At 35.5% G+C, this 22,184-nt stretch overlaps 2 protein-coding genes across 2 annotated transcripts; both read right to left on the bottom strand.

Annotated features, from left to right (window-relative positions):
* LOC18783626 lies at window positions 44–4,208 on the bottom strand. The gene is made up of 6 exons (XM_007216773.2): window positions 3,274–4,208; window positions 1,660–1,712; window positions 1,218–1,305; window positions 1,020–1,118; window positions 553–680; window positions 44–450 (listed from the first exon to the last, which is right to left on the bottom strand). The coding sequence occupies exons 1-6, from the start codon at window positions 3,859–3,861 to the stop codon at window positions 414–416; spliced, it is 993 nt and encodes a 330-aa protein (XP_007216835.1). The 5' UTR covers window positions 3,862–4,208; the 3' UTR covers window positions 44–413.
* LOC18783479 (beta-galactosidase 1) lies at window positions 5,133–11,963 on the bottom strand. The gene is made up of 19 exons (XM_007217084.2): window positions 11,479–11,963; window positions 11,172–11,267; window positions 10,958–11,070; window positions 10,794–10,860; window positions 10,605–10,697; window positions 10,299–10,442; window positions 9,679–9,767; window positions 9,446–9,551; window positions 9,272–9,359; window positions 8,695–8,813; window positions 8,441–8,605; window positions 7,938–8,116; window positions 7,720–7,829; window positions 7,309–7,418; window positions 7,090–7,200; window positions 6,897–7,007; window positions 6,566–6,771; window positions 6,150–6,486; window positions 5,133–5,732 (listed from the first exon to the last, which is right to left on the bottom strand). The coding sequence occupies exons 1-19, from the start codon at window positions 11,647–11,649 to the stop codon at window positions 5,622–5,624; spliced, it is 2,526 nt and encodes an 841-aa protein (XP_007217146.1). The 5' UTR covers window positions 11,650–11,963; the 3' UTR covers window positions 5,133–5,621.

The raw sequence follows: 22,184 nt of genomic DNA on the forward strand, positions 1-22,184 counted from the left end.
CCCTTCTCTTCTGCATGCATGGCTACGGACCAACCAGTCCATCTGTAAGAACATTGTTCACCTTTAAAGACACCTTGAATCGTATGTATAAAATTATGCCACGCATTTGTATGAAGTTACAATATATCCCTCTCAATAAGTTAAGGAGAAAACTAGCGTGCAAAATTTTGGCAAGCCCATGAGCTTGAAAATGTAAATCTGTCAAGTTCCTATTATACGCATTCAAGTTAGGTCAAATCCATGACTGTCCTACCGAAGAAAAGCCCACGACTTTGATATCAACCTATTTATATGTCGCCATCGAGTCAAGCGTAACCCAAAAAACCACAGGGAAGTTGAAGGTGCTCTCTGGTACAGTGGTACAAAGTATTGCTGAAGCGAAATAGATGACAATCAGCAATACGTCGCGGTCATCAGCTTGAGCGTGATCTTGATTTCCTATTCTTCTGCCTGCATGTGATTTTGCAATGTGATCATTACAAGTCCATGCCAAAAGAGAGATTTGGTTGTTTTGGTTAAAAAAGGGGAGGGAGTTAAATATTAGCCACCAACCAGAATGAGTCCTTCTTTTCTTGTGCTAGTAACTCTTCAAATGATATTTCACTATATTCCACATCTGTGCTCTCCACTTGTTCTCTGGATTTGGCCTTCAACTCCATGCAGGCACTAATTTCAAGCATCTGTGATGATAAGGAGGAAGTATCATCAGATTATGTTAGAAAAATGAGAGCAAGGGAGATGCACACTTCCAATAAAAGTTATTATTTAAAATTTTCTAATGAGATAATAGCAGAATGGAAAAAGGGGAAAAAAAACCTACAGACGTCTTCAAGATTTTGTAAGAAAAAGGTCATTTCACTCATATATGATGCCGAACTTCTTCAATCATAACTTTCAAGGTATTTAGGACAACAATCCAAGTTAAATTAACATTATCAATATTAAGGCACCACCTCAACAGATATCTAAGGCCTCTTATCATATGCTATCTTACAAATTAAAGGATTTTATATTTATACCTTATTGTATGCTGGTGAAAGCTTAAGCTGTTGTTGAAGCCAATTGTAGACAGACGCATCCTCTTCCAGTCTCTTCTGTTCTAACTCTAGCTTGCATATCTGAAATATCGATGCATAAATCCTCTTGAAAGATGACCCAAGTACTTGGTAACATTACTACCTACCAAATTCCAAAACGTTTTTATATAGCCAGCCAACCTGTTGACGAAGGCGGTCAAAAGAAGATCTGTCTGCCTTGAATAGTAGAGCCTTTGTTATTGTGAATTTACGTTGAATGACATCAGCCCTGTCACAAAAAAGAAAAAGAAAAAAGGGCAGAAAGTATCAGTACTGATGAATTTGAGAAGCAGAAGATGGTTCTAGGAAATCAATAGGATGAAGAGTCTAAAGGAAGAAGGGAAATTTTAATATGACTTAAAAAATAATCACATGTTTCATGTTTGTGGACTAACAGGAAACAGTGTCATTTGCCAGGGAGAAGGGTGGGGCTTTGGGGACAAGTTCATTTGAGAACAATTTTGTGAATAAATTGTGAGTGTCGAAACAGTTAAAAGTTCATACACACTTAATAATTCATACACATTACAAACAAAGAACAGGGAGAAGGGATTAGCTCCTTGAAAAAAATTCTAGAACATACTTGTGCTGTAACTCATTTCTAGCCTCCACCAAGCAATTAGCAAATTGTCCAACCTGTGTACAAGAGAAAGCAAAGAATTATAAAGTTGAAGGTAATTCGGCTTCTAATTTAATTATCCCTCTATCATTCATCTATAAATAAGATATGCTTGGCAAGTCACACGTGTTATGGACTTCAAGAGGCTTGGGGTGTATCTATAAGCAAAACTAAACCCGGAAATGAGAAGAATAAGAACAGGACATCTATAATTTAGTTCTAGCTAGCTATATATCAATGTCTCTTTATCAACTTTCTCAAATTTACCCTAATTTGAATTCACAAGATTACAATGTGGCTAAGGATAACTTATAACATGAACTGAGCTGAAAAAGCTAAAAATATCTTGCTCTTATGGTCCAACTGTGAAGGACACAAACAGCGAACTTCATTCATTCCATGCGTTCCCGAGATAATAAATAGATTGATATTTTCAGGACCTAATTTGACTAACAGACAATAAGATGACCTGAAGGTGCAAACTCCCATGAGCTCAAGCTATCTGATTCTTCTATAACACTAAATCAAGATTCGAAAGTGCAGAAATAATCAACTATGGTAAAGAATAACAATACTGAAATATATTTAAGGCATTTTATTCCACAAGAAATTCCATTAAGTCATTTAGTCCATTTTATGGGAAATGCAAAAAAGCCTACAATATAATATAAGCTCATATCCTTGAATCCAACATTTCATCTTTCGTTTATTTAATGAGCTGTTTATATAGATTTTGAGATGTTAAACCTCATTTGTACCTCTAACCTTGGACGTAGTTAACATAAGTTGATCACTTTCTCAGCCAAGACTAAAAGGTGACCCTTAACATATAAGCTTTAGAAATAAAAATCCTCACAGAACCACAATTAAGATTTCAAAATGATGTATCCAAACCAAATTGCACTGGGAGGAATCAAGCAAATGCAACACTCTAACTTCTTAATGGTCTCAGTATCATCATATGAAGGAACTAATTGTTACCTCATTCTCCACCTGCTCAAGATTCCATACATTATTTCAAATATCTATTCACAAGTCTTCCTATTTTCACACTAGGGATGCCAGATATCGCTTCCTGCTGAAGTAACCATCTAACCAACGAAGTTAATCCTATGCTTCTGTAATGGCGTAACCACGTTTAAAGAGAAGAGTAGGTTGTAAGAGTGCAACAAAACTACTCCATGCAGTGTATTTCCTCATTGCAAGAAAAAGGATAGAATTAGACAGAACCATTTGAGACTCTTCTAATATCTTAAAGATGAATGTACATATCGCACAATTTTTTTCAAATTTCAAAAGGTATCTCATCTCAACAGTACAAGTTACAGCTAAAATCAATTGTGCTCCATTAAATTTATCATCAGCAAGGACGAGTTAGGCACAACACCAATTAAACCAAACCCCACAGATATCAATAATCACTACATTAATTATAAAACCTTTGTGAAACAAAATAATAATAATAATAATAACAAATCCATTTCTATAACATGACAAAAACCGCAACTAGACAGCAAAACGTTATTTTTTTAAATGACAATTAAAAATATAAAACCTTTGGGAACGAAATTTAAGAACCTGAGCAAGTGTCAATTTCCTGGACTCATGGCACTTCATAAGCTCATCGTATTGTTGCTTGATCTTCCTCTGCGTAGCACTACTCGATGATGTATACGGGTAAAAACATACCAATTCCTCATGGACCCGAGAACCCAAACCCGGACCCGAATTTTCCTTATCACGCATATGAAAACCACTATCTTCTTCTTCTTCTTCCAAATGCGATGAACTCTTCTTCTTGGCTCTCCTCTTCTTCTTCTTCACTCTCTGATCCCCGCCCGACCCGAGTTTCTCCACGTCCAGACCCGACCCGGCGTCATCCGGGTCACCACCTTCTCTGTTCACAAACAAGCTCGCCCATTTAGGAGAATCAGATGGTAAGATCTCAACGAGGAGCTTGTGGGGAGGATTGGCGATATGGGTCGGGTCATTTTCATGGGTTAGATGGGTTTTGCCCAGAGTTTCAGACAATGAACGCTTGAGCTCAAAAAGGTCGTTCTGGGTCTGTTGCTTTTGCTCTGTTTTTCTCAGAATTTTGAAAACAGAAAAGGAGAATATGAAGAGAGAGAAGGTGAAGAAGAAGATGAACGCGCACAAAGAGAACATGGGTTGTGTTTGAGAGTGACACTGTATTGGGATTGGAAATTTAGAAGCCAGATTGGATAAATACTAAGGCGAAGCCGCCATTGAAACGCGTCATTCACAAAAAACAGAGAGGCGCAGAGAGAGAGAGAGAGAGAGAGAGGATATATATATATATATATATATTTATGGGCCTTATATGTGAATGTTGCTAATTTAGAGTTTGTGAATTTGTGAGTGTTAAAGTAAAAGTGGTGTGGGGGTCTGATCGATTGAAAGTGAGGCAAACTGCTAAGAGAGAAATGAAATGAGAGGAAATGGTGTTGGTTCTTTCCTAGTACGCTGCTTTGAAGCTTCTATTATCTTATTCGCTTTCACTCAGTCTCACACGTTGTAATGCTTTTCTAATTTTCTCATTTCTATGGAGGATGATTTGGGCCTACGTGTGCAACATGGGCTGTCGTTTTGTATCACATAACAAACTCTGCGTATGGTATTTTGGGAAATGCTAGGATCAGTTGATTGTAAACCTGACTGAAATTTAACGGCTTATGCATGTGGATTTTATTGTAAGACTCCTGTATATTGAGAAATCATTCACAATGGATGAGCGACTAACTATAGCACTTCTAATGAGATAATAAGTGTAAAACTCAAAATTGTATACTTTTATGTTATATTTAATATATTTGCACATAGGTCAAATTAAGCTGTTGTTGGATTTCATTTTTTGGCTTCTGAGGTTTTTCTATGGAGATTTGCATTCAAGATTGTTTTTTTATAAGGTGGTTTGAGTATTTCTAAACGTATAATAAGGTTCATATTTGACCCCTCGACTTGAATTTGTCGAAAAAATAGACTTAGAATTATATGAAATTAGTTTTGATGATACGTTACGTACAGAGAGGGACTAGTTTCTGATAAGCATCATCAGGTGAAGATATTATAGGTGTCAATGGTCAACTAAGAAATGACCACATGATGTGATGAGACCGCAAACCCTCTCCTATTGGTGGCTCATTAACTTTGTTCAAATCCTACTTTGTTTTGAAATCTTGAAGAGTTCTGATTACCATTTTCTTATTCTACTACTTTACGTAACCTATTGTTTAATTTAATTACCATTAGGGCAAATCAGAGGTGCCCTGCATTCATGTCCGGACAGGTGCACCCATGTTCCGTGTGATGGAATGGTCACGTAAGACCTCAAGGAAAGGCCAGCCAGGACAAACTTGACTGTTTTATACATAAACGTGTTAGTAAACTTACCACAACTAAAGTGTGGTTGGAATAACTTTCACAAGAACAAAGCAATTGAACTTTCTATTATTACCATTGGAAACTTTCTTACAAGAACAAAGCAATGGAACTATTGCTTTCTCAAATACATAACAATTGAAATATTTCAAATACTTGGAAGCCAGATGCTTCCATACTAACTACAACATTTGCACATGGACTCAATTAGTATCATCTCGATGTGCTTTCGATCCCAACATTGATTCCGCCATTTTTGTAGCATGCAGGGCACCAATGAAAACGGAGGATAGTATATACATACAGCTTCTCCACAAACATCTCAAACTCTATAGGCTTTCAACCATGTGGTGTGTTGTATATTTGTACAACTTCACCCTGGAAGAGCCAAGATTTAATGGACCAAATGGTTGCACTGACCTTGTGTGTACTTTAACATACCCCAGGATAATTAACTGATTGCTGTATTGGTGTGTAAAGAAATCAATATACGACCTTCATTTGTTTGCTTGAGAGACTGAGAATCACTAGCTGCAAATGGCCTCCACAGAGAGTTTCTTCATGACATTTGGACACGGATCACCTCCGAAATTCTCAGGTGCTACAGTTACTGAGCATGAGTTCTGCCCAATACAACTCTGCAAGAATAAAGTCATTGTTTAATATTTATGTATGATGGGAACAAGGGAGGTAGGAGTAAAAAAAAAACCAAGTAATAAAGCATTAAACGGAGATAAGTTGGCCTAAAAAAATCAAAATGAGCCTTTAAGAGGCAAAATTTTATTTTGTGTGATTGGTGAAACTATTTGGATTCTTTTGAAACAACTGAGTTCATGAGGCCAAAGCTGGACTGTCTTTGTTGAAATGGATCAGCATTGGACAATGAGAAACAAGGGATTTGTCTATAAGACCAAAAACTTTCTGGTTAGAGCTGAGTATTACGAGAACCAGTAAACTCGGAAGGAAGTTCCATGGCAGGAGTTGCTAGCAAATTTATCAGTTTGAATACAAGAAAACAAATATGAAACAAGTTGTGCAAGATAGTAGTAGTATACCCTTTGAAAAGCATCATATGAATTGTGCGCATGACAGCTTCCCTCACGGAAGCTTCCACAACCCCCTTCTGGCGTTCCAAAGCTAGCAAACTTTATTGATGATATTTTCTGCCCAGGGCCACATGACAAATGGGCTTTAGGCCTCACAGGTTTTTTGACCTTGCCTGAGGCTTGCATTTGCCAACTCATAAGATTTGGTTGCCACTCATAAATATCAGCACATATGCTATCTATTTCCCTTCTGACCAAAAATATCCCATTTGGATCTCCACCCCACTCTTCTAAGACAACCAACAAATTGCCTGTTGGATTTAGCCATGTGCGAGGAACATGATACCTGAAATTATTAACGAGTAACCAGTTTGTCAGTTACCTGTGAGAAAGCATAACCAGAGCTACAAATAGCGTTTACTTACCATCTCTGGGAAGCCTCCCCACAGTTACTTAAGCATTTCTTCTCATGATATGTCCCAGCATAGTTACAGGCACCACAACTACCGGATGCTTTATAAGCAGGCCAGTAGCGTCCAATACTCCTGCCATTTATCCATACTTGACCTTTTCCCATGCTGCCCATATCTAGAGCCAATGGTGAATTTCCAGCTGGTGCATTGAAAGTTGTCTAGAACCATAACAAAAAGGACGCATTTTAATATGATTGTGACCCAAGCTCTAACAGAATTTATATATGTTGTAACCTCAGGAAACTAACAGACTATAAGGTCAGTTGAAGTTTGATTTACTCACTTTGTACCATGTCAGAGGCTGCCTTCTTGTGACTAAAGACCCCTGAATCCACTCAACTGAGGAACTCCCACTGAGTGAATGAAGACTCAAGGCTTCTCCTTTAAGCCCAACCTGAATGAGGGTATGCAATTTAATGAATCTCTCAAATGTCACAGGGCAATAAGAGAAGGCAAAGTAGAATGCGAAAGCATACCTTATAAGACCATTTCTGCCATGACAAGTCCCTCCTTCCCTCATTAAGACCATTTAGTATGACGGGGCCAAGAACACCAGCATTCCAAGTCTCAAAATGTGGACCAACATTCTGAACTCAATACACAGACAATACAAAGTCAAATTTTAAATTCTTTGGGTGTGTGTACATGAGAGAGAGAGAGAGAGAGAGAGAGAGAGAGAGAGAGAGAGAACACACCGGGAGGCCAACAGCAATGCTTAGAAGCGCAATCTGGTTTATACCAGCTCTCAAATTCACACCTTGACTAAATGTAAGTTTTGGAAATTCTAAACTTCCGTATGAAGTTCCTGAGCAAAAAATCAGTAATAGAAGGTTATGGGCGGATATTATACAATAATCAAATAATCAATTAGCATGCGTGAACAAAAAATAGTTCTTTATATGTATATGCTTTGGTTACTTGTTGGATCAAGGGAAAATACTGAAATTATAACATAAAGCGAATACTTCATACTGTGCCGTACAAACTTATGGATCATATTTCACTTTACGGAGTCCAAGCAATTTATTGCTTAGTATGATAGAATTGGACCACTTTGTTCAAGTTGCATGATCAGAAACACTTTAAACCAGCAATAAGCTGCATACCTGCAAGTTGACCATTGATGAAAACACGCAAAGCATGACCAGCTGATAAGATCGTCAGTACCGGATACTTTCCGCTTCTCAAAAATTCCTCATTGGGATCAATCTTAACACTGGAAAGGGAAGAGAATAAGATGGGAATTTCATATAAATATGTCACAGGTATTTTACTTCAGACAAAATGTTCATGGAAAAAGACTGAACGGGTATATGTTACTCACTCTGTTAGGTACCACAGATAATCAGAGGAATCTCTAGTGGTATTTATCTGCTCCAACAACCCGGCTGTGGTAAATGAAGTGTCAGCATAAGTAGCAGTCTCGTCATTGTAAGCCTGCCAAGAGAATGCTCCATGCAGAGGAACACGGGGCATCTTCATCTGTGCACTTTGAGCACCAACCTGTACACAAATATTCGTGAAACATCATAATTTTTATTGTCCAAAAAATCTGGAAAGGATATCCCTTTTATTTCTTTGCATCAAGGAATACATGCAGAACAGAAGCTCAAAACTACAGATCATCTAAATCATGAATATCATGTGAAAATCAACTCTTATTGTACAATATCTACATGAATACAATTTTCAGAATATCTTTTTAGCAGGCAAATTATTTAAACAATCTATTAAAACTAGAAATATTTCAGCAACTTGACATCCATTATATGTAGCTCCAAATCCATCCTGACAACAATGCAGTTTATCAAAAGCTTTTTAACTCACCCTTGCAGTGTTATAAACTGTGTTCTTGCAGTCAGGAAGAATGCTAATAGACCATGGAGGCAGGTTGTAATGCATGTTCCCAAATGCCACCTTTGCAAATGATCTTGGATTGTAATTTGCAAGAAATGCAGCACATGCTCCAGACTTCGATTTGAATACATGAGCCTATAAACCATGGTAACAACATGTTAGTTATCATCCAAGTCAATTTGAAAAAGGATACCAAAATTTCTGAGAATCTTAAGTAGATTAACCTCTTGGTAAGTCCCAAGTGGTGTAACAGTGGGATCTGCAGAAACTAGAGCTGGTTCACATAGTTTTATTGCTCTATGCAGATCTTTCAGATGGCCCCATTTAGGTTGCCTTAATAATCCTGCATAAAGAAAGAGGAAGGTATTGTCATTTTTAAGCAAAAATATGGATCTTTACAGATTTATTTAATCCACCCGTTAAACAGAGTTCAGCTTCTATCTAGTCACTTCAATGACAATAACGTCACCAATCACAACAGACCCCATCCCCATCACAAAATGGTAGGACACTATCATTAATATACCGAAATGCAAAGATGATAAACTGGCTTGCCCTCTTGGCTCTTGCCATATGGTGAAAGTGACAAGCATGCAGTTAGCTGTCATGTGGCAAAGGGTGCTTGTTGACAGTATGATACATCAGGCATAGAGAATATGGAATTTAAACTTAATTCCCACCTTTTCTCACTATAGAAGCTAGAAAAAACCAAAAAAAATTATAATCTACTTAAGTGTTTATATTCAGAGTGCACAAAGTCAAATGTTAATAACTTATAGAACTCAAATCCTTGGCACATACCATATTCATCAAGGGGAGCATCGTAATCATAACTAGTAGCAATGAAAGGGCCACCAGCTGTTCGGCCAAAATTTGTTCCTCCGTGGTACTGGAATCACAAGACATGTAAATTACATTTTCTGGACATGTTCAGGAATTTGATATCACTTAGTAACTTCCAGAAAATAACCTTACCATATAATAATTAATGAATGATCCACCTTTCTGTATAAACCTCGCAACTGAAAAGGCCAAATCCTCAGCTGGTCGGGAAGGAACTGCACCTCCAAACTCAGTATACCTGCAAAACAATACAGATCAAGTATAATGAGAAGAAACCCATGAGCTATTATTACCTATAATCCTTAGGTAGGTGGTACAAATGCAGGAATTGGTTCCTATTAAAGGTGACAAGCATGAAAAAGTACCATCCAGTCCAGGCTTCAGTCCACATCTTTGGTTTGTAGGCCTTGTTTGGAGAGAAGTAGTCACAGTAGAACCCATTGCATGCGTTAATCTGTTGAGATAAAATTTATTAGGAAAATAAGAAACCGAGAGAATAAAACCGAGGAAAATGAAAACTTATATACTTAATAGCTGAAAGTTCAACCAAAGTCATGACTCTCAAATCAGGTTACAAAACAAATATATTTCCAGCATGTCCAACATAAGAAAAGGCTTTAGTAATACAGCACCACCAACCCAAGTTGAAAAGGGCATGAATATAATTTAAAAAAAGAGACATGGCCATTGCCACCATTCAATCATTACAAAAAGAGGGCCAAGAGAAATAAAGAACTACTGTAACCTACGGGACGTGAGAGAGAGAGAGAGAGAGAGAGAGAGAGAGAGAGAGAGAGAGAGAGAGAGAGAGAGTGAAAGAGAGCAAAGCTTAGCCATGTGCAATGAGGAATCATCATTCATATAAACCATGACTAACTCGGAGACAACACACTATTTCCCACTAAGAATGAGGGAACACACAAATGGGTTCCAGAACATGACAGGGAAGAAAGGTGAAGAAACAAAAAAGTTAGGGGATTCTTACAATAGGATCAGGGGCATCATCTTGTTTGCACATGACCCAGGGGACACCAGTGCCTAGTCCCAAAGCCATATGAGCTGCCCAGTCAGTGTAGACTTTGCCCGGTGCACCAAGTTCATACTCCATGGGTCCATACTCATTTTCAATCTGTCACAGAAGTTGATAGTAGAAGAAACTTCTCTCAGTTTACTAGCTCCATTCATCAAATTGGGTGACAAAATTGGGAAAACTTGAGCAAATTTTTTGCTAGGAAAACTAAAAGCAGCAGATTGGATTCAAGGAAATACTACAATGGTGTACTTTGGCTACCTGGGATAGAATTATTGGACCGCCTTGAGACTGAAATAACCTTTCTGCTTTCATCGTATTTACAATCTTTGTTGTGAACCTTTGCATTTGAGCCTTGACAATGGTAGTTCAGAAAACAAATGTAGTCAGTGGAAATAAGTATTATATATGTAAAAGGAAACTTCAGGTCTACGGATGATAATGCCAAACCTTAAAAGGCCCATTATCTGTTCTGAATTGGATACCAGGAATGTACTTGAGCCATACAGGAAATCCCCTGAAAATTGAAGCAATTAATTTTGTTATAATCTCATAACTTTAAACTGGACTAAGATGAGGTATCTTGCTATTTTTAGAAATTTCATAATTATTACCCGAAGTTCCATTCAGCACAAACATAAGGACCAATCCTGAGATGAACATACAAGCCTGCCTGCTGAATCAACTTGATAAACTTGACCAGATCATAGTTGTCTTCAAAATAATACTGCAAAATAATTAAAATAAAAATTAAGAAAAAAATTGCAATGTGTAATTGCATGGCCAGAAAATAAAGCATAAAAAACATAAGGTGTCACAGTCAATTACTTTGCCAGGTGAAGGTTCATGCCCATTCCAGAAAACATAAGTCTGAATCACATCCAAACCTCCTTCCTTGGCTTTCTGAATAAGATCTGGCCACATCTGCAACCAACCAAAAAATCCCAGCACTTAAGGACAGCAAAACAATAAACCCGAAACTGAAGTTAATGAATTTTACAACCAGGAAAAAGAAAAAAGAGGATGAGGATGTGAAGATAGAGGTGCCCAGCTGGAGAAAATAATTTAGAGAGAGCAAGAAGGTGAAAAGACAGAAACTTGAAGAGACCCTTGAAGCACATTTGTATAAAATTACCTCAGGGGAGCTTCTTGGGTAGTGAATAGATCCAGAAATGAGGATCCTCCTCTGCCCATTAATGACAATAGCCTTAGAGTCATAAGACACAGAGGCTTTTGCAGAACCAACCCATGAACACAACACCACCAGGAGCACTAGTACATTCCACATTACAAGCCTCAACCCCATACACAAAAAACTAGCAAATTTGAGCTTTCCACCCTTGAGCTCACCACCAGAGCAGTGGCCTTTTTGCTGCTATTATTCTTTCTTTGTTTCTCTGCCACTTTATTATATGCTTCTTTTGGTGAATGGGGAGAAAGACAAGGTAACCCAGCTGGTTTATGTCTTCCTTTTTCTTTACCTGAGAGGTTTCTTTATTTTCTTTCTAGGAAAAAATGAGAGGAAAAAAAAAAGGAAAATGAGATTTAAGAGCTGTGCTTTTTTCAGACTAGTGCAGTTGCTTGCCAGTAAGTGTGAATTAGTGTGCAAAAATGAAGGTGCTTTGTGGCTGCTTATAAACACTGAAGTATGGAGGCTTTGAAAGTGAGAGTGGGCCCCATTTCAAGGCCTTTAGGACCCACAATTTTGGCTCACTCACTAAACAAGGAGCTCTACCCAATTGATCAATTGAGTTCCCTTCTTAATTTTTGGGGGCATTATTACTTAAATAAAAAAAGTTTTTTTTATCAATAAATAAAAAGTTTTTTTTATCAATAAATATTATAACAAATATTTTTTTTTTTTTTTTTGTTTTTTGGTCTGAAAGGAAGGGGGAAAAAAACAAATGGCAAGTATTAGAAAACTGTAATTTAGGGTTAAAGGTCTGTTTGGCTGTTTGCTTTCATGGGGTCGTTTTCTCTTTTTATAACACAAAGATTCTCAACTCAATCCCGATACGGTCGGTTTCCAATATATCGGCCGAGATATTTTATGTTTGTTATTTTCGACCCACTCACGTCTAAAGCGCGTGAAAACTAAACACCAAATTCAATGCCAACTTATTTTACTACTAACTAAAATAAAAAATAATTTATTTTTTTGGTTTTTCTATTTAAAGTAACTGTTAAAGGAACTCATATCAAATTGTTTTCTTTTAACAAAGAAATCCAATTGGTTGTTTTTTTGCGTATATATTGGGAAGTTCTATTCACTTGTTGGTTAGGCGCGTAAGGAAGCATCTCTCTTGGCAATTACGTTAATTTTTTTGGTCTTTGATTTTCGACGATGCTTAGAAAAATTTGTTTGTCAATTTTGTCACGGGCTTGGATTTTGAGAATCACCAGCTGACTACTTGGACTTTTCATTGGGAAAAATTTGTGACAACAAAAATTACTCTAATATTAGGAGTTAATTTTTAAGTACGGCGGTAATATTAAGTGGCATGCCAACGTGACGTTACGAGTCTATTTAAATTATAAAACATGTATAATCATGTGAATGATAAACCATAAATTCACGAACTTGTAACATTAGGGGATTCAAATCTTCTCTATAAAAAAAATCTTGTCAAATAATAATTAGTTTATTGATTACGAAAGGAGATGGTTTATTAATCAAGAAGAATGTTGATGATTAGTGGATTGTTAAACATTGTTCTTAACTAGTCCCAAATCCAATATTGATTAAATGATTAAGATGGTGATGATTGCTATGGTTGATGTATAAGTTTCATAGTGGCACAGATTGGTAATTTCCTCAAGGCATTGTTGTTGCCACACACACATTATCTCAAAATCAATGTGGCTATTGATGATCAAGTTGGTAAAGACATGTTTTTGCAACCCAAAGTGTGTGTCATGGCGTTGAGAAGTACAGCAAAGAGCTAGAGTTCATAAAATCTAATACAAAGATGGAACGTAAGATTTTTATTGCAAGAATTAATTTGCAACTCCTAGCAGATTGCTTCAAATGCAACTACCTGTCTACCAACCAGTACTTTTGAACCACTTTTGCATACTCTCTTAATTCAATTAAGAAAAAGTATAGTCAGAGTTTTAATGGTGCCGGACTTCAATCGTTCATTTGTACGTATGCGGATGACAGATAATGACTAATTGGTGCAAATCAATGCATAAATCTCATACACCAATCAATGATGATCTTGTATTTGCAGGCAACTACATATAAAGAAAACCTTTAAAGATAATGGCTTTTGCTTTTAACCAAACTTCTTGCCATGTCTTATAATCCACTCAATCTAAGTAAGGAAGAAATGAAAAACAAAAAGTAACCAAAGTGGAGGTCCATAGCTTTGCAGTTGCAACAAGACTTGCACGGGCATAATTATGTCTCGAGGGTTAGTTTTATTCTCCTGCAAAATTCTTCTGAAAGCAAGTTTTAACTAAAATAATTATGCCTTTTTTCCCCAATAATTGTAAGGAATTACCAATAAATTACAAATATTTGTTTCCTAAATCAATTAACCTCGATAAACAAATATATTTTAAATTTAAAATTTAATTCGACAACTACAAATATTACTCTAGAACCTCGTAAATTGATTCTTAAATAAATCACAAACACATATTTTTGTAATAAAATGTGACTAAATTTGACTGATTTAATATAATCTACCATATCGGACGATCTTCGTGGTTAATTTTGGTTATTTCTCTCAATAATGCATGCATATGCATGTTGTTGCCAAATATACCTACACATACATATCTATATATGCTTCCATCTTTGGTCATATTGAATTAGAAAATTGTGAAAAACTTTCAATTTGAGACACCAATTAAAACAAAGAAATAGCGATGGCTTACTTGCCGGAATGAGCAAGTAAAAGAAAGAAAATAAAAGGAAAAGAGCCAAACCCAAAGGACTTTTATAAAAGGTATTTATAATGACATATAATGTTAGTGCACCTGTTAAAGAGTCCTCCAAACAAAGCAAAGTCACGAAAAGATTGAAAGGGGCTTGCATGCACTCCTCCTCCACTCCACTCCTCTACCAATCCATCCACCATGCATTATTACTTTAATACAAAACAACTAATTCCCTTAATTAACATCATCTTTAATTTAATTGTAAATGACTCACTAATGTAGTTGTTTGGAGTATTTATTCTCTCAGGTAAGATTTTGAGTTCAAATCCTAGCATTCGTGTTGTGTGTGTGAATTTAATATGTTATCGCTCCTGATTATTTATACGAGCCTCTAGAAGACTGGATAGCTATTTCATGAAGGGTATATTTGCCTTTTCACTTCCGTTCATTGGATGTACGTGCCTTGTTTTTTAATAGGAAAACAAAATTTGTTGTCTTCTTCTTCCTATTCCATGCATGTTAGCTTCTGTGCTGCTGACTGTGGAGGGGAATCAGAACATCAGATCACAAAACCAAACAATAACGCGTTTTCTTTTGTTGAGTATATTAAAATATGACTTCCATTTTAAAAAAATTATTTTTATTTTATTTTATGTATGCAATAATTGTTATATTATCATATAAGATGCAGTATGGAACTTTCATTTCCTGCAACAGTTCAAACATATGGGACACTCAGATATAGTGAAGAAATTTCCTGTTCAGTTATATATATACTATATTTTCAGAGAATTTTGTTATAACAGAAGCGATAGTTTAAACTACGGAAGAGGGAGCTTTTTCACATACACAATCAAGATTCTATAAGGATTTGAACATGAGACGATTGATCTGCAAATGAAGACCATTTTCCAATGGGTTATACCCCGCTTCCAAAGATCTTTTAAAATGAACAAAAAGGCAAATGAGAAAGCTTAAAAGGAACATTTGCATATTGAAGTTGAAGAAGCATGAAGAAAGTGAATGAACTGTCTTCAATTAATATAATTTAAGGACACTGAAGAGGGGATATTTCTTGCAAGAGAGAGTTGCTTGCAAATGCAATGCCCATCATGGCCTTTCATAACCCCTACCCAATTGTTACATTAATACTTAATTACCCACCCAAAAAGGAATATTTTTTTTCCAATTTGGGTGGCAATTGGCAAATGATGCTAAGCTTTTATGATCATTGCTAATTTAGAATATGATCAAGTAGTAGGATGTGAGTTATATATATATATTAATCATTTGTGCTTCACAAATTGGAGATGAACAAACTAAATTATTAATAAAATAAACTTCGAATCCGTTAAAATAAATAATTAAAATTAATAATCTGATAATATAACATGTTAAAATACCGCAATTAAATATCTCGTAATTGTGTTTATGATGACAATTTAGAAAGAGAGTCCAAAAGTGGCCAAGATCATGACCATATATATATATATATGTATATATCCCTAATGAAATTATGAAACTAGGGCTTTTGGCTGAGCTCTTTCCCGCCATTAAATTGAGTATTTTGGGAGGGACAGTTTTTCCACTTTGCACCGAATTGCGTGAAGCCTTAAAAAGTAGAAAACAGGCAAACAGCCAAACAGCTTTCAGTTTTTGAAATTCGTAACCCTGTTTTTTTAAATACATGTGAGTGTCTTTCTGCAATACTTGTCTCATGCCATCTTTTATGCACTCACGGTCTCACGGTCTCACGGTCTCACGGTCTCACGGTACAAGAAACAAACCTAAATACTTCAACTTTTAGCTGTCTGTTTGGTTTCGGGCTAAATTATCTGAAATTCCAATTAGTATTTCATACGAATCCATAATGATTGTCTTAAATAAACAAAGATGCTCAAATATACCTTAAGTTAAATGTTTTTGATGTGGGATAATACTCTCAACAAAACCTCAATATTAAACACGTCACGTAATTAATTTCACATTTGTTGAAAATTCAAAACCGTACGAGACGTGAGAAAAGAACAGCCGAAACAATATTTGTTGGTCATGGAATCAACGTGAGTAACTTTAAGGGCTGCGTGACATGCAATACCACAGAGAAGTACAAAAACGACACGCATCATTTATAATTAATATGCTAAGTTGAATGAGCCTTGAAGCAACAATTGTGGTTACATTTGGTGATGAGATAAAACAGTGCGGCGCTGAAAGGCATCATTAGGGGGATGTGTGGTTTGTTTTCGGTTAGCGCGAATATATATATAATATCCTAATGAAAAAGTGAACAATCCATGTCTATGTCAAATTTATTTTTAATCTTTTATTTACCCCAAGGAAAAAATAATATCTCTGTCTTTCAAAATTAACCACCAGACCTTTTCAAATTTGAAACCTCTCTTTCACACAAACAGCATACCCTAGTGGACTCTGGAGTTTATACATGGAGTCTCAAATAATATCTCAGGGAAGTATTTATAGGACTCGCTCAACATTGTATTTCAATGATTCGACAGTTTAATTTTTAAATTTTGATTCATAAATTATCTATGCGGAAAAGAAATTATTAGAATTGAAAAGTTTATGGCCATTTGATTATAACACAATCATTTTAATGTTTCTTTTAAAAGAAGCATTTGTCTAATTGTTTCATCGCAACTACACATCATAATGATTTATAATTTACATAATTATTTCTTAACGATGATTTATAAATGAATATTTGAAAGAACGATGGTTTGAATTATTGAAATATAATGCAGAATGGGACTACACAAAATGTCCCTTAATAAAAAGTGTCAGACAATCGAACCGCTGCGCTAACACAAGTTGTCTCTTTTTTATGTTTGAAAGCAAAAGATGTAGCATGTGTAATTATGTAGGTGAAGATGATGGAAATTAACATTGGAGTGGGCATAACCGTGCATGCGTGGAAAGCCTTGCTAAAATATCTAAGGTCTAAACTTATGTGCCGGATCATGTGTTCCTGTGTCAATGTAGTGGTTGATAGTTGTCAATGTCTTCAAAATCAATTAGTAACAAGTGGCTCACACACATCCCTTAGCCATATGGTCCTTTTCCCTGAAGAGGTGGCTTTTTTAGGACAATCAAGCACACATTTACTCCCAATAGCCTACAAACCCCACACATAGACAGAACCATTTAGCCCAAACAATATGGTAAAATTCCAATTTAAGGGTCAATGGCCCTAGCCACCACAAGGTCAATTAATTCCTTTAGAATTATTGGGTTTTTTTTTTTTTTTTTTTTTGGGGGGAGGGGGGGTCATCTGTAGTCAACAAATAGTAACCTAGCTAGTTTATTAAGAAAAAATAAATATCAACGGGGTCTATCTCAGTGAAAAATGACTTTAACTAGCAAATAAGATGTCTCAAGTTCTAACACTCATGATATCTTAGTTTTGTGTGTGTATATGAGAAACTTCCCTATCTTTAATTTAGACTATATATATATAGTTATTTTTTAGGAAATATAAAAAGAGTAAATTCCCATCTTCCTCCATTGAATATGTTTTATTTTTTATAAATGAATTTTCTCTTTTTCTAACAAAAAAATGTAGCTCATGCATTTTTTATATTTCCATGTCTGAACATGTCTTGAATGAAAGACCTTCATCACCAATCTCTATTATTAAACCACATAATTATTTATCCATTTGTATTTCTTAATTAGACCTAATCCTTTTCTATACGCGCACTATTATAATAATTTCATTGTTGTTATTGGATGCGACACGATCAAGTTGCTATGGACATTGACTTATCTCATGCAATTCACACACACACACAGAGCTTTCGTTCATATGAAAAATTGGTTAACATTTTAATTTTATTTATTTTTCAATATTAAGGAAATTTGAATCATTTTTCCATTTAGAATGAATAGATAATGTGGCAGGTCCAAGGTGAGGCAAAAGTCAAGGCCATATATATAGGAGATTAGAAACATCCGATCAATTGTCTGTCTTCCACTGGTTCCTTTGCAATTGTACCACCTACTCCATTGCAATTTGCATTGCGGTAATTTTTATACCAACAAAAGTAAACAAAGAAGCCAATAGATTCTAGTCGAGTAGAAAATAATTTTGATTTACAGATTAAAAGTTTTAGGTTCGAATTCTTACAGCCTTATAATTATCTGTGTGTAAAAAGTTTAGATTATTATTTGTATTAAAAAAGATTAAAAAATGAAAATAAAAAAAATAAATAATAATATTAATAAGTAAACTGTGAATATGTTATTGTAAATTAAGTAAAAATCTAAACCTACTCATACCAAAAAGGAACAATTTTAAACCTACTTAATAGCACAAACATAAGATGGCATGGGTACGGATAGATATGGACGGTTTGTCGTTCTGATATTTTAACTTTATTAGCATAGATGATGAGATTAGCTGGGAGATTATAAATTTGACCCCACTTTTCTTAAAAACACATGTAGAAGCCAGCTCAGGAGGGAGGAGGGAGGTGAGGAGGAGGCCTTTCGTTTCAACTATTATTGCTTGGTTGATAACCTAAACAAGAATTCTCTAAACATGTTCCTCCCTCAGTTGCTAGGCTCATGTGCATATATATTGTCAATTACTCAATTATTGAACACCACATTAATCCCAAAATCACATGCACCATAGACCCCATCACTTGTTGAGGAGGTTGACTATATCTAATCGTGAGGCAGTCGAAGAAATTTATGTTTATCAACAACTGACAATCATTCATGTGCGTGTACACAAATTATTATCTGTAACATAACTTACTATACTATTAATTGTGAATGGAGAAAGAGAAATGTGTGAAAACAGTGCGGAAAAAACCCAAGCATGAATCCAAATAAGAATTTCTTGGAATCATTGTACAATGCTACAAATAATTGTGAACATGTGGATTGCAGTCTATGAATTTGGATTTTCATCGCTTGCTGGGAAATCATATATAATTGTGAATAATGTAACAACCTTGGATTGGGACATATCAGGGACCAAAGCCAAAACCTAATTTTGGAGTTTCACACAAGCAAAGGAAGGTTGTTAAGATCTATATGTGAATCCCACCAAATGCATTATCAAAAACAATAAAAGAACTGCAAAGTCTAATGTGTGATAGGTCCAGTTTTATTTATTTTTTTCCTGGACAAATTTTGAATGACTGTCAGAATTTGAATTACAGCCAGCCTTGTGAAGGTGGATGAGTTAACTACAAAAATGTACTCAAAGAAACTGACAATATGGATGTCTCTATTGTTTGTATTCCATGGGAGAAATATTTACTGATACGGGAATGTTACTGTGCCGACATATCAAACCAATCACGTTTTGTTATACATTTTAACGTTTTCACGTAACAATGTGTAATTCACTTAATATAACGCGACAATTGCATCCCTGTTGCATAGAAATTCGACTTTAAGTCTTTGTTTGGGCACTGTATATATTAAAGTTTGTACCTTTGATTGTCTGGCATGCATTTCTAAACAGCTTGACATCAATGTAGCAATTTTAAATACTTACAGACCAAAAGGTCCCCATCACACCATGACTTTTTTCTTCTTCTTATATTCTCTGTGGTAATTTAGTGGGTCCTAGATTTCCCTTAATTAATCAAGTGCTTCATAATTTTGTCAACTGCAGGGTCCCCTGTGGTTTCATGGGCCATGTATAATCCATTTTGCCTTTGAAATGACCACGACAAATAGGCCCATGTTTCTCAAATTAATGGTGAACTTTGGGGGAATTTTTTGCGTGTACATTTGAAATCAAGATGATCAACATCTTATGTTAAAAAAGAAAAAGAAAAAAGGTTCTACCTCTATCATCCAATCCCTCTTCTTTCAGTATTTTCAAGCTTTATCTTTGTTCGATTATTATGAATTTGCAATCTTCGTTGGGATATTTATGTCAGAGTTTCTTTGATCTTGTGTGATCGTTAGTAAGGCGCACCAAATTGTCTTAATTTTGATGTTAGATTACTCGGTTATTGTAATAGCCATTTGTGACTAGTGGCTGAATTATAAATACAATCATAGAATTTCTCAATAAAAAAATCCCTCTTCATTATGGGTAGGTTGTGATATTGATGAAGTTGCATATGGATTTTTATTTATTTTTGGGTATTTTATTTCTTAAATTAATTTTCTTGATTCAGCAAAATGCATGAGGATGAGAAAAGAAAAGACACAACTAGCACAACCATGAGACGAGTTGATGAGTGTGACCCATTAACAGAAGAAGAAATGGAACCATGAGACCACACATACTTAATCCATTGCAACAGTTTGACGTATATCATCCTAACCTAAGGATGAAGCTCAAAAAGAAATAGAAGAGGAACGAAATCGCACGTATGTATATTTAATTTACAATTAATTTTTACAAAATAATTTAGTATGTTATGTAATTTATGATGTGAGGTTGTCAATAGATTAGTGAATATAACATTTGAAATGATCCGTCAATCACGCAATGTTGTATCTTGGATGCACACAATTGTTTTGTATGGTATATCACTTCAAAACTTGGAATTGTGCACTATTCTTATGGATGTGTTTGCCACATAAAAACTTTGAAGTTATCTTATTATTTATGAATGAATTGCCATAGAGTCACATACCTATCAACAATTTGGTCCTTGGATTTGGTGGACCCAATCCTTAATCCAGTACAACAGGGATCACTATCTGTGGGCCTAATTATCTTTTATCGTATGAACAAATTATACTTTGTTTACCCTGACAGAGTAATTGGGCCTAGCTAGTGTTGCATCCCTTTCACCCTTTTAAGATTTTTTTATTTTTTTTAAAGTAAAAGCGATAGTCTAAACTAGTGAGGAGGGTGATTTTTGACACACACAAACGGTGCCAGGAGGTTCGAACCTGAGACTTCTTACATGTAAATCAAGGCTCTTTATCTACTAAGCTAGACCTATTAGCCACTCTCCCAAGAATTCATGTAAGAACATTGAAATGTTTATATATTGAGGAACAAAGAGGGCAACAATTACCAATTTCTTGGACCACCATGCCAATAGATATACCATTTAAGGGTTAGGAAATTTATTTATTTTCTTTCAAAAAGTGCATGTCTTTCATCATCAAAGCCAGATAGTTTGGTTGCTATGCAATACTCCTCCTTGTATGAATTATTGAAACTAATTAACCACTGATCTTGAATTTGTGAATCTCTTTCAGCAAGGTCTCTATTCAAATTGGGATGGGAATGCCATGCATTTAAGCTTATCCTTATTGAAAAGACCCTGACCCTACTCTTATCACAATTTCTTGGCCATATGCCATGCACTTTTCTAGTTTCTTCTTTACTCTCATGCACACAAAACAACATGTGGTGATCAGCAGCTATCCATTTCAACACCATAGATTTTTATTTTTATTTTTTGTTCAGTTTGAACACCATAGATTTTTCATCTGCAAAGTGCCCTAATTTGGATAGGCCTATCATCCTATTCATTAAAGAGAGACTCTGAATTGCATATGAAAACCAGAGGTCTAGATTGCATATGAAGTCTCATTGTTTATCAAAATTGATCCTGCAGCATGGCGAAGAAAACTCTACAAAGTGGCAAAGAGTGAGAAGAGGAAAAGGGTCACCTTAGCCTTTGAGATTGTAATGCCACATATTCTTTTGCTTGATAAGAGCAAGGCCACATATCCACAACACCATATGATCCAAAACTTTTGGTCTTGTTGTTGGTCCTACTTGGTTCAACACAAGACAATGACATGGATTTATATCCTATGATTCCCTCATCCCCTTCTTCTTCCTACTGTTCAAGCAGTACCAGATTGAATTGGTAATTTGATGAGAAGATTAGGTTTGAATTAACTTAAAAGAAAAGACATATAAGTAATGATTTTATATATACAACTTGAATTGAACTGATTAGCATGAAAACTTTGTGTTGGTGTATGCCAATG

Source organism: Prunus persica, chromosome G3 (assembly GCF_000346465.2).
Source record: "Prunus persica cultivar Lovell chromosome G3, Prunus_persica_NCBIv2, whole genome shotgun sequence".
Classification (NCBI taxonomy): Eukaryota; Viridiplantae; Streptophyta; class Magnoliopsida; order Rosales; family Rosaceae; genus Prunus; species Prunus persica.